Consider the following 18,382-nt stretch of genomic DNA (forward strand, 5'->3'; position numbering starts at 1 on the left):
TATCTTAGAGTAATAGTCTTCTCTAAGCAGAAAAGGAGGGGGGTTTGTCCCATGCATCAAACCTCCCTCTTCCCCATATACTCCGTCACATTTCTTACTTGCCACAGTAGTAGTTCATGCTGGGATCACAGCACTGCCTTGAATCTCTCTTAGGAGATAAAAACCGAGTCACAAAGGACAAGAATATTAATAAAGGCTTTTTTGTGTTGGTGAAGAGTTCATTCACTTAAAAGCTCAATTCCAGATATCTTGAAACTGTTTGCCAGTTAGCTGATTATACACACAAAAATATTCTAGGAAAGGTTTTAAATACAATAGTGAAATTTATGCAGAAGATCCAACTTCCTTCTATTTCTCTGCTAGCAGTGGTCTGATTCCACCTGTGATAGGTAGATAGCTGTCTTTCAGGCTCACTTGTTAATATTTTTTCCATGTTACTGAAAACGCTTAGATTTGGAGACTCCATCAATCAGGAGTGCTTATACAGAAGAAACTGAGAAGGAGAAAATGAAAGAAATATTGACATTCCATGAGAGTCAGGAAACTGTCTTAGAAAACAGGTGTGTAAACTTGTGAATAATTAAATAAATGAAACATAAAATTTTATAAGCAGTTACACATATGAAAAATCTTGGTTTTGCTTGAGGTTTTTTTTTTTTGTTTGTTTGTTTGTTCCAAAAGCCACACTTTATCTTTCCATTTTTAAGAGGACAAACAAACAAAATCAAGTATGCCTCCTACGATATCATAAAGTATTGTCACAAATAAGCAATGCTTTGTAATTCTGTTAGCTCTTGAGATTGTTGTGTGCTTCTTGACTGTAGTCCGTAATTCTTTCAAAGATAGGACTTTAAGGAATTTGAATATTGTGGTATACTGCTTTAATTAGCTTAGATTGGGATAGTCTGATGTTCTGCCCAATGCTACATTTCTGAATTATGTATATTACTATGTCATGACCAGTAATATAATAGAAGAACTTTCTGTTATCACAACACTACAGAGCACCAAAAATCACCATGCCTTAAATTGTCTTAGAACAGCATCTACCACTGTAAGTGTGAAGGCTTATGTTTCCATGTTATCATGGGGAATCTATCAAATATATAAATACTTTGTCAACAGTCTGGTATAGAAGTAAGAACAGGGCAAGATCTCTCTATTCCAGTCTTCTGCTTCAGTCACTGTCTTTCCTCATGCTGAGAAAAACTCTGCCTGCAGTATCTTGAAACAGAGACGTGTTTCTGTGGCCTTTTGGCAAAGAACATCCTCCTAGTTATGCCTGGGAAGTGCATTTCTCCAGTGAAACACTGACATTTTCTTTGGCTCACTGGGCTTTTCTTAAAAAAAACTGGTTGTAAGTCCCTAGTCCAGTGGCACACAGTCCAGAAATTTGCATGCTGTGAAGGATGCTTGAGGTTTTGTTTAACAATACTGTATTGTCAAAACATTATATTGATCCAAATTATGAGGTAAATACAAAACTGGATTTACTGTTCAGATCAATAAGAAGTCAGACTGATACACAAGAGAGTTGTAATATGATTTTAGAAAAGAAGACAATGCAGACACATGAAAAGAAGGGAGTTTTCACATTGATATATTTGAGGCAAGACAGTCACACTCACAGTTAATTTTAAGTGGGTATATTTAAAACTTCCATATGTTTAATATGACCTTGTGTTTTCAATTTCTTATCTCTCTTAATCACTAAGAGGGAACAGAAAGCCCAGCCGAGGAGAAAAGTCACCACAGTCAGCCCTGTGCAAGCTGTCTCTGTACATCCATTAAAAATCTGTCTTCATTGCTCTATGGTCAGTTCATTGGTCCTGACCTTGCTCCTGTAGAAGGGTAAATTAGTTCCGTATTTTTGTTTTATGAAGGACCAACTACTGTGGTAAAAAGTAAGAGATGTTTGGAAAGCATATGACGACCTGTGTTTCAGGGTTTAAATCAACCATTGCAGGAATCAGACCAGGACTTACACGGGGCCATATTACCCTGAGAAAAAGGTGGATTTCTTCCACCTTCTTTTCTGAAATACCATTTGTGATGAAGGCTGAGCCTGCTGTCACTTGAAGCAACAATGCCTCTTCTACCATTTTTCTTACTTTGCAAACGAATTTGCACAAGGGGAACCTTTTGTTAGGCCTGAGGATGCCCATGGTGTCCCAAGTTCCGAAATCTTTATTATCAGACCCCTATCATGAGCATGTGGGTTACTGTTCCCTGTCACTGCTAGAAGGTTAGTGTAGTTGGATGTTGATGTAGGAAGTTATGTAGAATAGTATAGAAACTATGAATTAAGTCACTGAATGGATCAGATGAGATTTAAAATTTTAATGCAAATGTATAGAGTAAAATTGCACAGATTCTTCAGTGCTTTGATCTTAAAGTAGCAGAAAAATCTTCAAAGCAATGTTCTGATCAAAAAAATAAAGAAAAATTAGGACCATTCACAGAATATCACCTTGCGTACTAGATTGTGTAAAAGTCACTGTTATGTTCTGGGGTTATTTTTGTATGTTATCATGTCTCTACCTAATCCAGGTTTGCTTTAGAAGATTTGTAGATTTTGAGAAGGAGATAGGTCTAAAGGTAAATACAAAAAGAAAAAAAAGAAAAAATGTTCATGAAGACTACTCCACATTCTTCTCGAGAAATTTAGACATAACTCTTTAAGTAGGTAGGAAGAGAGCTGATGCAGGCAAAACAACCTTTAAGAGTGCTCAGTATCAACATCTCCAAACTTCGTTTCCTTGAAATGTCACCAGATTAGCATGAAATTTGGTTACCAAAATTTGATCTTAAGTGTATGACTCTATTAAAATATAACTGGCCAAAATGTCCTGAAAAACTTCTTTCTGTCATTCAAAACTGAAAAGATTTTTTCACCAAATTCTGATGTAGAAATTAACTTTATTCAGGTGAAGATGCCTGGGTGAACATAGTATTAAATTATTTCTAACCATGTCCAACATCTGATAAAAATAAATGAAGCAAACCAGCCTGCATATGCCATCTGAACATCTACTGAGAATCAAAGCAAAGTTATTTTAACCATTTTTTTTCTTGTGTCTTGTGTAAGGCTCAACTTTTCTTATTACTGAATTCTGAATAAATCATTTGACATTTGAAGAACAGAGGTGTGAAACATCAGCTCATGAAAACTTCAAACTGTAAAATAATGGAAATACACTACTACATGGTTTCTCCTGAATTCTTTCTGTGATACCTACCAGTTGTATGTGTGATGTGTGTGTGTTAAGGGTTTTTGTGTTTGTTTTGGGTTTGGTTTTTTTTTTTTTTGTTTGTTGTTGTGTGGGTTTTTTTAATATGGGATTGGGGGAGTATCACAATTTTAAGACTTTTGCGACACCTTAAGAATCTCCAGGAGATCTTCCATGAGAAAAGTGAATGTCATTTCCTGGATTGTTTAGAAATGCTTCTTTTGCTGGTACTTTTTCATCTGGCATTAGAAGGGTGGTATGTCATTGAAAGGCATGCAGCTGATACTAACTGCTGCTGTACAGATCCACAACATGAAAACCACCAAGCTGCATTAGCATTCAAAAGCTAGGAATCCGTTTCAGTGTATCGCTTTCCTCACTCAAACTGAGCTTAATACCTAGCCTTTTATTTGAACATTTGCATCTGAAAAATATTTTGATCACACTGAAACCAATTCACAGATTAATAAATGAACACCAGCTCTACTATTATTCTGGGGATGACTCACTTTTCCTCAAACCCTTAAGATTTCAGCGCATCAAGTATGGCTAACAGCTGACATTTCACAATTCTTTTGAAGAAAATACAGGGTAAATTTAATCTCATGCAATGTTTTTGGCAAAGTTCTTTAGTTCATAGATTTTGTCATCAGCATTTGATACCAGAACGGTTCTTTTTTGTAATAAAACTTATACCACCTCCCTACAAAACATAAATCCACAAATGCTTTTATCAGCACAGTCTGGGTTTTGCCAGCATAGCTATCGTGTTTAGAGGGTGTTTTGGTTATTTTTATCTCCCACATCCTAGCTATGATGGGTACACTGGCAAAATTAAATCCCTATTGAGTCATGGCCTGAAAAGTTATCAAGTTTTCAAGATAATAAAAGCAAAAGTCAAAGTTATGTTTCTCTATTTGCTAGATTTCATATATGTGAGAGGAACTTCTGTCATATTGGTAAGAGGAAAACAATCCACAGACTTGAAAGCAGAAAGGAAAAATCACTTTCAAGAGGTGTATTTCTCAAACAGATGGATATTAAGCTTAGTATTTGCTAATTGGTTCTTCTGCTGCGCTCCTTGTGCATTTATTTCCAGCAGTTACTTTACCAGGCTACTCCTTTATGCGCGTACTGGGTATAGACTATTAGCTGCTATTTCAAGCTCCTCGTTTTCTTCAGAAGTGCAACCTCTGTAAACATTATCACAGCCTTGGGACTGTGTAAGCAGCTGAATGTCTTTATAAATAAATAAATAACCTAAATTAATAAAAATAAATAAATTAAATAAATATTGAATCCTAACAGAGTCATTATTAGCTTAGCTAGATTGTGTGCCCTTAGTGGCTTAACTCTGGCCGACCCCAACAGATGAGGGTAGGAAAAAAAAAGGGAAAAGAAAATAATTGCTTTGCTGATTTCCAAGCTAAATAATTATCTAAAAAAACCACAGCTGTGGGTTTCCCTTGTTTACCCTCATCATCCTTGAGGGAGACAGGGATGGCCAGAAGAAAGTGACCTATTAATTAATTTGCAAGAAAGATTTTAAGAGACAAAACCAGTGTGGGTAATAAAATGTGCTGACTCTTTCTAAAACCTTAGTTCTAATTTATAACGCATTTATGGCATAAGGAAGGAGAAACAAAAAAATCTCTCCTTCACAATGCCATGTCTTCCAATTCACCAAGAAAAAACCCTCAAGAGTTAAAGCACTGTTTTCCAGATGAAATCAGAGTGCATATGTAATGCAGTTTAACAAAGCCAGCTTCCATACTCCCTGGGTTGTTGCCACCGTAAATCAAATGTTATTCTAGAGATACTAGAAATATGTTTGTGCACTAAATGCTGAGACTTGCAACAGCTGCTTTTAGCTACCAGCAGAGAAAAGTATTAGCAAAAAGCTGCCATTCTTCATCAATTACAATAGGGAATGGCAGTATTACTTTTGTGGACATGGGTGCTTCTGACAGCTGAGAGAAAAATATATATATGTTCAGTGGGATGTCTGGAATACAAAACAGGGGAAAAGTGTACTTCCCTGATTATGTCTAGTACTCAAGATATTGATGGAGCCAGCAAGCTTGTCTTATTATCAGGGCTGCACAGCCATGAATACATAAACTGGAAACTAGTTTTTCCAAGTAAAATATGCCTTCCTCACATTACTTTTGTGTGAGTCAGCTTCAGGAGTTTATCTTCAAAACATATTATTGGTAATTTCATCTATAAAAGATAAGCCCCAAAAGGGCAATGTCAGCATCCCTCTTTACAGATGCACATGTTCTCCCAGTACTGGAGCTTTGCTAAAACTGCTAGTGGCAGGTCAGGGGAATATTTATTGAGACAGGGGATCTCCTGATCTGAATTGCAATGTAGTGCTGCAGTGAGTCATTGTTGAGGTTTAACCGTGGCTGTCAACCAAGCCCCACGCAGCAGCTCGCTCACTCCCCCCATGTCGGGTTGGGGGAGAGAATCAGAAGAGTAAAAGTGACAAACTCGAGGGTTGTGATAAAGACAGTTTAATAGGGAAAGCAAAAGCTGTACATGCAAGGAAAACAAAGCAAGGAATCCATTCACCACTCCCCATGGGCAGGCAGGTGTTCAGCCATCCCCAGGGAAGCAGGGCTCCGTCACACGTAGTGGTTACATAAGAAGACAAACGCTGTAACTCCGAACATCTCCCCCTTCCTTCTTCATCCTCCAGCTTTATATACTGAGCATGACATTCTGTGGTATGGGATATACCCCTGGCTAGTTTGGGTCAGCTGGCAGGACCTAAGAAACTGGAAAGTCCTTGACAGTATAAACATCACCCAGCAACCAGCAACAACAAAAACTGTCAGTATATTATCAACATCATTCTCACACCAAATCCAAACCACAGCACTGCACCAGGTATTAAGAAGTTAACTCTATCCCAGAAAAAAAAAAAAAAAAAAAGAAAGAAAAAAACCACAAGAAAGATACCTGTTGATTAGGTTCTTACTTGAATTCTGTAAAGAGGATGGAAGTTGTTTGGATTGCCAAGGTGCTATCCTTGGAATTGTTTAGGAATAATATGGTACAAAGTAGTGAGTTTCTCTGCCAACAGCTATGCCCCTCCTTCCTCCTGTCCATATAAAAAAATGTTTGCATAATCGTCTGATTTCTTTCAAAAGTACTAGACACCAACAGAGTGACAAAACCATCAAATCACACATGTGGTAGAGGAGACACAGTAAGATGATGACAACTCGTCTACCTGTACAAGAAAACCATGTTGGGGGAACAAAAACAAAAAAAAAAAGAAAAAAAAAAGAAAGCTTATGACAGAAGATATGCTGTTTGATCTTTACTCACCATGAGCAGATGCAACTACCTTAATAGTCCATTACAAAAAGAAAATTCCATGAAAATTCACATACAATGTCTCATACTATTTCCTACTAACAAGAGACACAAAAGAAAGCGAACAAGACAAATGGGGAAATCACAGCCATCGACTTCAAAAAAGGAAACTTGAGCTTGTTTCGGGAACTGCTGGAAGGATCCATAGGAACACCTGAAGAGGTTGTGGGATTTCTGTCATTGGAGATATTCAAAAATTGTCTGGACAAGGGCTTGAGCAACCTGCCCTGACTGAACCTCTGATCTACATGGAGTGGAGAGAGGTTCCAGCCAGAGCCTGTGGAACACTTACAACGTGCTGAAGCCCTGCTCTTATTTCAGTATCCCTTCCCTTCTTGATTACCCCAAACCTTACAGCTCCCATCCAGCCCTCTTTTGCCTCTTCAAAACCACAAAGCAGGTCCCTCTCACTTTTTGTGAAAAATAATGCACTACCACTACTTAACGGAATTTTAGTATTCATTACCAAACTTAATGGGATTTGCAGGCCTAGTGAAAGCTTAATGAGAAAAGACTTGACATATCACCACCTCCTTTCTTCTTCTACGCAATTCAATTGACTATACCTTATTTTTGAAGGAACCATGTCTAAATAATTCTGTTGTCTTATTCTTCTAGCCTTGAATTGTCTCATTTTCCTCTACAGTGAAATAACTCATTTATCTAGTTCCAGTTGAGTTTTATGAATTCTTGGTCATGCCCTTTAGTTCAGCAAGCTAAGCATAAGAAATTTGATTTCCTCTTTGGTTTTTTGGAAGCCAGCAATAGCTCCACAGTCAGCAAGGTACCCCATCTACACATTGGTGATGGCAAAACTTACTTCCAGATTGAAAGAGTACCAAAGGTCAATATTTTAGTATTTTATAAGAAAAAAAAAATCAATAAATTAAGTGCTGTTTTTAAATTGGGGAAGGTCTGGATTTTGTAGTATTTTTTTTATCAAAATTTCCCTGGTCATTCATAAGCAATTTGAAAATATCAAACCGGGTATATTAGAAAATTTCAATATTTCTTTCTAGTGCTCGTTGAATGGGAAGAGATGTAATCAATGCTTCTCTTCTTCCAGAGACTTGATTTCGGCGAAGTAGCATTTTTACTAATGAAAGACTGTCAGAAAAAATGGTAATAGTTCTAGAAATCAAATCCTTATTTCATAAGCATTCTCATTATGGTATAAACTCAGGCTTTTTATAGTTCCCTCCAGTCATTCTAATATAAACTGTGAGGCTTTTTGGTGCTATTTGAGTCAGTTTGGCCAATGAACTAGAGATCTTGGACCCCATTCTATTTGCAGTTATGGCTAGATTGCCTTTGGACTTCAGCCAGAGTAAAATTCAGGCCAGTGTGTTTGCTGTGACTAAACCAACTATTTACAATGTTAGTCCTCAATATTGTCTGTATTATTTTAAAGAAAATATAATCTTCATTAAAATTCCATACCATTACCTTGAGCCATGTGAATGGTTTAGCATTTTTCTTTTCTTTCTAAATGTAGATAACTACGTAAGCACATCATTCCATTCTTCTGCATTTTATAATGTCTTACATCAAATATTTATTGATTACACATAAAAAATTATAAATATAAGTCTTTTTAGATGCTATCATATAAGCTATTTCCAAAGAACAAAAAATATTGTATTTGTTTTGTTCATTTGATTATTCCGTGTAGTGATGTAAGTACATATTTTAATTAAAATGTCATGAGCTATAGTAAATGTGATCCTCCATCACTACCTTTGTGCATTAAAGATTTACAGCTGTAGCACCCTGTATTATTGCCTGGAAAAACAATAATTAGATTTTAGAGTCTATTTTTAAAAATATATTGGGTTTACGCTTTGCAGTAAAGTAGAAAGCTTGTTAGATACAATGAGCAATGCTTGCTAATATTGAAAGGATGAGAAACTAATTTCAGAAAACCTGTGTAGAATATTAGGTATGTATTTAAGTTAGTAAATGACTGGAAGCACATTAAAACAAGCAAACAAACAAACAAAACAACAAAAAAAACATGTCTGTTGTGAATGACCTCTAATAAAAAATATAAGCTTTACATATTATTTGTTTTTTTGTAAAAGACCTGACAGATTAATTAATACCATTGAAATTGCTGTCACTGTGAAATGAATTATTTTTCATATTCAGTGCCTGCTGTTTATCAGGCTAGACTATGACTTTGAATCTCGGCCTTTATAAAACCTGGTTTGTAAATCAGCATTTCTTCCTTCTTTTGTGTAACAAGGTTGAATTACCAGGAGCATGTAGCTAAGAAAACATAAACTAATATTTTTAGGCAACTAGGAATTGGTATGTGCAGGGATGATCAGGCATCTGGGTCCTTGGCAGAATTTTCAGGCAGGCTGCTGGCTGCTGCTGGCTGCTTCCTTCACCTTGCAACATCGCATTTTTGTGTGAGAGCTTAGACCTAGATATGGATTCATCTGCAATGTTTCACATGCCTACCTGTTCATCTCTGGTACATGCAGACCAGTGCTACCAGGCTCCCTGTGCCCAGCCCCTAGTGCAAAGCAAGCTACAGGTGCCTGGCATGAGTGTGGATGCCTATATAGTAGAAGTCTGATAACAGATTACATGAACTCCACCATAAGTATCATGGTGAAAGCACTTTTTGTGGCTCACACTATTTTAGCAAATCTTTGTTTTAGTAAATGATTTCTGTATTGGAGGAAGTTGCTGCTGGTGATATAGTAGGAGCCACTGGCTTGTCGTGGTAGTTTTGGAAAGGGGAGATAGTCACTGCTCTGTTAAAAAGATATTAATTGGTTTTAAGCTGCTATTACTAGGTGTTAGGAAATAAATGATGGAATAAGGGATGAGCTCCAAAACCCATTCACAGCCACAGCAGCTTTGCTTTGAACAGTCAGAAACAGACAAACACATTTACTGCTATATCTGTTACTTCAGTCTCCCAAGACATGTATGGGTTAAATTTATGAAAAATTGCCAACATTGCTTATTAAAAATTCTCCCAATAACACATTCAATACCTCACATGACAACTTCTTAAATATTTACATCATAACAAGAAAAATTAAGGTTGCTTGAATATCTTAATTTAACATTTCTTACCTAAACCTGTTTGAACTTGGGAGAAGCTGATGAATATACTGAGTGGGTAGTTATTGATTTGTGTTAATTTAGTATGCTTTGCAAAGTTCCTTTTATTCTGAAGTCTTAGCAATCCCTGCATTCAGTCGTAAATCACAGAATAACAGAACGGTTTGGATTGGAAGGGACCTTAAAGACCATCGAGTTCCAACCCCCCTGCCATGGGTAGGGATACCTCCCACTAGACCAGGTTGCTCAAAGCCCCGTCCAGCCTGGCCTGAACACTTCCAGGGATGGGGCAGCCACAGCTTCTCTGGGCAACTTCTTCCAGTGCCTCACCACCCTCACAGTAAAGAATTTCTTCCTAATATCTCATCTAAATCTACCCTCTTTCAGTTTAAAAGCATTACCCCTTGTCCTATCACTACAATCCCTGACAAAGAATCCTCCCCAGGGTTCCTGTAGGCCCGTACTGGAAGGCCACTATAAGGTTTCCCCAGAGCCTTCTCTTCTCCAGGCTGAACCCCAACCTTCTCAGCCTGTCCTCACAGGAGAGGTGCTCAAACCCTCTGACAATCTTTGTGGCCCTCCTCTGGACTCACTCCAACAGGTCTATATGTTTCTTACGCCAGGGGACCCAGAGTTGAATACAGCCCAGAAAGCCAACCGTATCCTAGGCTGGCAAAGTTCCTCTGGATGGCATTCCTTTCCTTGAGTATCAACCACACCACTCAGCTTGGTGTCATCCTCAAACTTGATGAGGGTGCCCTCAATTCCACTGTCCATGTCCCTGACAAAGTTCTTAAATAAGACTGGTCTCAATACAGTCCTCTGAGGGACACCACTGGTCACCCAGAGATCGAGCTATTGACCACAACTCTTGGAGTGGGACCACCCAGCTAATTCCTTATCCACTGAGTAGTCCACTCATCAATTCCATGTCTCTGCATTTTAGAAACAAGGTTATTCTGTAGGGTAGTATTAAAATCAATTACAATTTTTGGATTTGAGTTTTATTTTCTGTTTTATTTCACCCGGAGGAAGTACATTTATGAATTCCGCTTATGCTAGCAGGTAGTGTCATGCTGATGTATCTTATTCATCACATACGACTTTTTGTTCTGGGTTATATTTTACTGCAGATCTGAATAGAATTAAGTACTCTACCATGTGCATAAAAAGGTAGGCATAATGAGATAAAATATAAATAACTTTTTAGCTATTAAATACACATAATCTTCCTTCTTGATCTCTTTCATAACAACAATAATGAAATGTCATTTAACCAAAAGCAGTCAATACCAGATTTATTCTAGGTATTGATTTGATAAAATAATATAGCAAATAAATGAGTTGGAATTTCATCTATAATTCTATAAAGAAATGAATAAATCACACTGTTCATACAAAAGTAAAAAGTTCTTAAAGGATACATATTTTTTCCCCTAAGAAAAGGACTGCAACATTTTTCGCACAAACTTTACCAGAGCTAAATCTGCCTTCTGAATATGACCTAGCATAGCAAACTAGCATATTTTACAGTCCTTTTCAAAGTACACTGTCATTAATTTTTCGTGAAGTGAGCTTCTAAGGTTTAAAAGGAAAGCTTTGCTAGTGATAAATACAGTTACAGAATTGTAACTGAAATGGATAGAAAACAAGCATTGCTATTTAGCTAACTCCTTAAGTACTTCAAAGGCACAATGCTTTCTTCTTAAATAATTTCCTCAAAGCAGAATCACATTTATGATTTATTTTGTCTCATTGCAGCTTCAATGTATCAGTTAATATTGATTTCAAATCTCAAGATCACTACAACATTAGGTTTAAGAATTCTTTTTTTTTAAAAAAAAGCTGACATACAGACATATTATGTGGTATTTTCGATTTGCAAGTGAGGTGCAGTGAAGCAAAACTCTTAAAGATGATAGATGCTAAAGTCCAAAAGTACTGCAAAGGTATTAATTAGGTAACATGTGATTTTCCTCTCTACCTAACTTCAAAAGCCTTTTATCTGTTGAAAAGAGTCATCATGAAGTCACTAGTAAAACGTGTGACTCGCCCCCTTGAGGTGATGGCCTCTGTGTGACAGGTCTACTGTTTTATCAGATAGTCTCAAGTGTTCATGAGAACTTCATTATGGTGTATGCAAGTTCTCTCTTGATAACCTGTGAGAAGGCAGGCTGTTATGGCTAGCCTTCCAGAACAGTAGATTTTTAAATCCTGACCTTTGAGTTCTTCCCAGTGCTCAGCACTTCAGAAAATAGGTGCACTTTTGTTTGTAAACTTAGGTTCTGCCCTTGCATTTGTAAATCTCGGTCTGTCTGTCCTGTTCTCTTATGCAAAATGTTGCTCCCTTCAGGGTGCAAAGTAAAGGTCTTGGTAACATGATGATAAAATTTTGTACATTTGTACTCAGAAGGCAAACTAAAATCAGCTCCCTTAGGTAGCACCCAGTGTGGCATCAGAAATGAGTCCTGGCCCAGGAGAGACTCAGGAATGTGTGACAGTACCACCTTTTTTCAGCAAACCAGTCCTGAGGAAGCACACCTGTCAGCCAGAGCACTCAGTAACCACGTTCCAGTTCAGACCTCAGCGTGTTGGGAATCTGGTGCCTTGCTCCAGCGCTTCAAAGGGGAGTAAAACTCAGCAGCTTAAGGTCAGAACACAGTAGAAGACTGAACAATTTGGTAAGGAGGAAAGGTGGCAGCAACTATGTCAAAAGGTATCATTTCTTTTCAGAGGAAAAAGTAGACTGAATATTTTAGGTTGGAAAGGCAGTGAGATACTGTAGCAATGAAGGAAGACAGGTGTGTGTGTACTGGGAAGGGATGTTGTACTGTACAGTGAACGAGCATGACATGGTTTGTCAAAGTTACTGCTCCAAAAGGAGCAGATCTTGCTTTTTCTCCCACAGCAGTAAGGGCCTAAAGGTGCCACATATAGTGAACGTATTTTTTTAAGGGAACGGGGAGGAAATTTGAAAGGAGGAATCTTGGTCACTGGAGTAGAACTGAGTTATTGCTGTGGCTCCCTTAATTTCTGAAGCAGAAATCAACTGAAAGTAGGAGATCCTATTACAAAGATAATCCTTATGGACATGAATAGATGAAAGCCATCAAAGGCTCTACAAGTATTAGATAGATTCTGTCTGTCATTCCAATAGGAAAATGTATTCCTCTGGCTGGGCTTGTCTAAGCTCTTTAATGTGTAGTCAGTTATAGTTATAGTTATGTGTTATGTAAAGAAAGACAGAAGTGTTTGAGTAGATACAGCTTCCACAATCGTTATACTGAACCTGTGCTTTCTCTTCTCTAACATGTATTTTTCTTCACCCTTCACATCCAGAAAATCAAGAGAGTAACCTCAGGGTTTTAGTTAACTGAATCCTTCTCAGTGGTTTATTTTTTCATTTATTTGTTGATTGCTAATCTTTTTTTTTTTTCTTTTTTTTTTTTTCTTTTAGAAGTTGATTTTAAGGAAACTTGCCCTCAGCTTACACCATGATCAACCTATTGACTTTAAAAGTGATTGTTAGTCAAATAACACTTATATTTCTTTGTCTTGTTCAGGAGATAGAAATAATATCTCTTGGGATACCTTTTCATTCAATAAACGACTGTAACAGGAGTAGTCTTGTATGACCAGCCATCAAGCAGCAAGTATTTTTACAATGTTAATTCCAAACCCTTCACCACCATTGTCAATCCCCATATGGAGAGACTGGGGGAGGGGATTGGGAGAGGGGATTGAGTGAGGGGGAAAATCCTCCAAACAGCTACCTTTGCTATCAGTTACTTTCCTGTCTTAAGTTGTAGGACCTTTCACATGGAGCATCTCTCAGTGAGGCACTCTGAGAAAAAAACTTCAGGAAGTCCATTAAGGTTAATTTTAGATTGTGAACATCCTTTGCAACTTGACAGTTTTCTTTTCAGTAAAGGAGCAGTCTTGAAGTGCTTGCAGTATTCCATAGATATTCTTGAAAAAATGTCAATGGCCTCCAAATGCAGGACATTTCTTAAAACGAGAACAGTGGAGATAACACTCCTTCTTGTGCTCTTATGTAGGTTGTCTTAACCTTCACTCATCAAATCAGCATTGCAAATTCCAACATTCATTTGCACAGAAGATCATAGGCCACTTAATTATGCAAAGCTAATGGGAAAGCCTAAATATGTGGCTATTTGTTTTGCTGAAGACTATAGTTTGAGCACTGTTTTCGTTATGGTGCTGTGGGGCAATGCAGGTAAATTGCTCAGCAGCTAACTAGTAGGAGGGAAAAGATATTTCTGCAAGACTGTTGCCATTTCCAGTGAGTTTTCTGTTTTCATGTGCAGTTATTTTGCTCCATGGTTCCCCTTTAAGTCAGTATATAAAGCAAACTACACTAGGTCTGGTTTATAACCACAACTGAAAATAGAGTGTCAAGGGGAGATTCGTCCTCCATAATATTTTGGTTTCCTAATGAGCTGTATGGGAAAGGCAAGAAGACTCAAGCCTGGATTTGGAAGACAAATGGCTGAACCAAACACCTAATTTCATCCTACAATCGAAATGTAAATTCCACCTTTACAAGGCTGCAATATAGTTTATTCTAAGGTACATAGAGATTAGTTCACTGGCAGATTCAGGAGCTGCTTGGTCAAATACTTGTTTTAAAGGCAACTCACATGTTTTACTTCCACAGTTGTCTACATTTTCAGAAAAATTTGGAGTATACTCATTTTTCAAAATCCAATATTGCACTTCCCTAGACCTCTATCCTATAAGTGCTGGGAAAAAAAGTTTTTGTAAACAACACATACATCGTGAACTATTTATAAATAACTACTGATGCTTTCCCTTTCCTTCCCGTTATGCCTCAGCTGTTAACTAGATGGTTGCTAGCACTGAGGTGAAGAATTGGCTGTTTTATTATCACTTTGTTTCCAGTGGAACAAGAATTATGACAGGATCCACTAACAACAGGACTAATGTGTCTGAGATGACCCTGATCGCTGCTGTATACTGGAAATGTGATTTCCTGTGTTTCTTTGCAGGAGCATATGTACTTCAAGTAAAGGCAACAGATGCAGATGATCCCACTTATGGAAACAGTGCTAGAGTGGTTTACAGCATTCTTCAGGGACAACCGTATTTCTCCATTGATCCGAAGACAGGTAAATAGTTTATCAGCAACAATGGAAGATTTAAACTTTGGGGTTTGATTCATGTGGGCAGTATCAATTAGTAAATATGGACTGGGCTGATACAGCCAAAAGCCAGTAGAGTAATTGCACATGATTCAGTTTTGAGTGTTGACTAGGTTTTGAATGAATTGCATCAATCCTGGAATATCTGATATGTATACATTGGGCAATTATTTTAATTTTTTTTAATGCTTTATCAGTTCTCTATTGCTAAAGTTTTATCTGCTACATGCATTCAACTTTTTGGTTTTGGTTTTTGTTTTGTTTTTTTCCCTGAAGATTCAGTTTTGTATCTTGGGTCTATATTCTTTTTTCTCAGCATTTTACTTGCTGAACTTACAGTAAGAAATTGTCTAGGAATAATTGTTTTGCTACATAGAGCTAATCTGAAACTGTGGAACAGCTAATCATCTCCTGCTCTCCTCTTTTCCTGAGGCATAGTATGTTTGTCTGGGGTTACTGGATGTGTGAGCAGAAAAGGATAATACATTTAAAGAGGCTGAAGTATGTGGGAGGTTGGCAGACATGTTAATTAAGTATCTTGTCCTATATTTCTAAATGTAATTCTTGTTTCTATAATTAGTAATTCAGTTCAGGAGCCAATAACCTACATGGTGAATGCCACACATTGTGTCATCCTGAATGTGTTACAGGCATAGCTGTCCATATGCCCCTTTCAGCAAATAGTTTCTCCTCCCAGTGAAGCTGTACTTGCATGTCAAATTGTGTGTTAAAGGGCCTTTATCACCAATCAATCAATATTTTGGCAGTAAAAGCCTCATAAGGCTGTTAGCACACTATCTCCAATGGGAACAATCCTTTCTCACATGTCCCGTTTAGCAGGAGATCATATTGCAATTTTCAGTGAACAATTTTAGTTTTGAAAATGGAATGGAACTTCTCAAGTGTCTGGGAGAAAAAAAAAAAGGTATTTACCTTTATACTTATGTTTTTCAGTCTGTAAAGATTGAGGAGGAATTAAATGGCAAGGAGAACCTTTACTGGAGCCACAATTGGATTTCTAGTACAAGTTTCCCATGGAAAAAAATATTAATAGTTACTAGCACTTGAATAAAAGCTTTTTTTTCCTGTGGCATGTTGAATTTCTGTATCATATGCCTGTTACTCAGTAGTGAGTAGTGAGTGGACCATAGGTCATGGCCTGGACCCTACTAGCCCTGAAACATCAAACAAACCCAGTGCTTCCACATCTGTCTGTAAGTATCTTTAATGAGTTACCCAGGTGGACCTTAGTGGTAAAAAAATGGACACAGCTGTAAAGGAAGCTTCAGGAGTCAGCTAGCCCAACATAGCTTACAATTCTATACCAGAAGAAAGCATATAGATGCGTGCTTCTAGGAGCAACAATAATGTGCTGTAATCTGTCTTGCATTAGAAAGGTTACAATATGAGAGTTATCTGTGGGTCTAGCAGTGACTGTAGAGATAAACAGTATGTGAATGAATAATCCACAGGATGCTGCTCATTGACTTGCTTTAAAATCCAGAAATCTTGGGCAGCACCACAGATCTTGTGGCATTTCCAATTCTTTATTTTGTAACCGAGGAGATGATACAATAGTTTTTCACTGCAGTTTTACTGCCAGACACCTGCCTTGAGTGTTTTTGTCAGGAAAGGGAAGAAAGCCATTTGGGTACAAAATGACAGACTCAGAACTGTTGGCAGATGGATAAGCATTTCCTTGGGTGCTGTTGCTGGCTTTTGTTTGCCATCTCTTGAATTCCAGTGACAGTTTTGATACATTCCCTTGTAGTTATTCAAAGAACTTAAGAACATCCATACCAGGTCAGATCAAAGGTCAATGCTGTCCTGTATCATGTTTCCAAAAGTGATGGCCTGCCTAGCTCTAATGAAGGATAAAAGAATAATCGTTTAGTAATGCATCTCCTGAATACTCTTCTGGTCTTCAGCAACTTGTTCTTATGAAGTTCCTGGCTGATTAGCAGTGTCCACGTAACTAAAACTCTGATAGCATTTCTCCTCCATACCTTGTCCACTTCCCAGTAGAGTTCTTTAGGAGCACAGTAGCTACATACTCAGTGACTAGAAATTCCACAGCAAAAGTTTTTTTGGGTTGAAGAACCAGCTCCTGTTACTTCTTTGGAATGCAAAACCTCTTAATTGATTTCCTATCTCACACTTCATTGCATGAGACAGGGAACAGTTAATTCCTATTTATCAGTTCCCCATGACCTTACAGACCCATATTCTCCCCCAGTTGCGACTCTTCTAGACTGAAGGCTTCTTTTAAACAGAAGCCATTCCATAACAGTGATCAGCCTTCTCCTCAGGATGAGAAAGTGCACACAGTACTCAAGAGTGCAGCTCATATGGATGTATAAAATGGTTGAATGATGATACTTTTGTTCTTTATTCCTTTCCAAACAGTCCCAAATATTCTCTTCACTTATTAGCTTCTACACACAAAACCTGATGTGCTTGTGGAAGTCTCTATTCCTACCTCAATATCTCATCGCAAAGTAGTAATGGTGAAATCACTGACCATAACTTTATGAGTGAAGTAAGGATTGGGTTTGGCATGCACATGACTTTATACGTTCTCCTTTCTCAGATCATTCCTGATAGATGATAAGCATTAACTCAGCTATGAATCTAGTACACTTAAATAGTTTTTAACCTTTTTGTGTCTGAATGTTACAGCTGTCCCTTTACTCCTGTTCTTTACTGACCTCCTAATCTTTTGTAGTGCTTTGCTGGAGGTAAGGAAACTATGTGGACATGGGAGAGTTAACTGTTATTGCTCTTGCAGGAAGGTTAAATGCATTACAATCCCTTCTGGAAAGCAGCTGTTGGACTGATGCCTTTTAAGGCCTCAGATCTTATACGTGGGGGTTACTTTTGGATGCTTTGAAATTGATTTTCAGATTTTAATGTGAGTTTTCTTTAACATAGAGCACTCCTCTTAAGACAGATAACCTCCCTTATCTTTTGTCTGTGCATTCTGTTCTGTTACTAAAATGTCCTTTTGACAAACTTTTTTCCACCCAATTTTCTTATGCACTTATGAGGTCAATATTCTTACGGCTAGATGTCTCCATCCAGTTTTTTCTTGGATTCAGTATTCTAGTCCATATTCTGACCTCAGGTATATTAATGACATCCAAATTGGTATCAGCAGGAGTATTGATGTTAATATTTATTCAGGAGCTTTTTCATGGAACCTGAATTTTCTCTCCCACGTTAAGTCGATCATCTCCTGTTGAATTATGGCTTAATAGCTTTGCAGAGTATGTCTTCTGTACCAGGTCCCATACCTACTATTTTCAGTTTTTAGCAGCCTCATTAAGACCATACTTTTCAGCACATTTGATATTGCTGACATTTAGAAAAATAAAAATAAAAGATCAAAGTTATTCAGTTCTGGAACTGAGCAATCTTTATTGTAAAATCTTAAGGTAGGAGGATTTGAAAACACTCAGAACACTGTTACACGCTTCTAATGACTCCACATTATAAACTTTT

At 37.5% G+C, this 18,382-nt stretch overlaps 1 protein-coding gene across 4 annotated transcripts in view; it reads left to right on the plus strand.

Annotated features, from left to right (window-relative positions):
• CDH12 (cadherin 12) overlaps positions 1–18,382 on the plus strand; it is a 220,714-nt gene that overhangs the window by 130,123 nt on the left and 72,209 nt on the right. For all 4 annotated transcript variants that reach the window (XM_055706192.1, XM_005444481.4, XM_027813008.2 and 1 more), the window contains one exon: positions 14,729–14,848. In XM_055706192.1, the coding sequence (XP_055562167.1) occupies positions 14,729–14,848 (120 nt within the window). The remainder of the gene's footprint in view (positions 1–14,728; positions 14,849–18,382) is intronic.

Source organism: Falco cherrug, chromosome 3 (assembly GCF_023634085.1).
Source record: "Falco cherrug isolate bFalChe1 chromosome 3, bFalChe1.pri, whole genome shotgun sequence".
Taxonomy (NCBI): Eukaryota; Metazoa; Chordata; class Aves; order Falconiformes; family Falconidae; genus Falco; species Falco cherrug.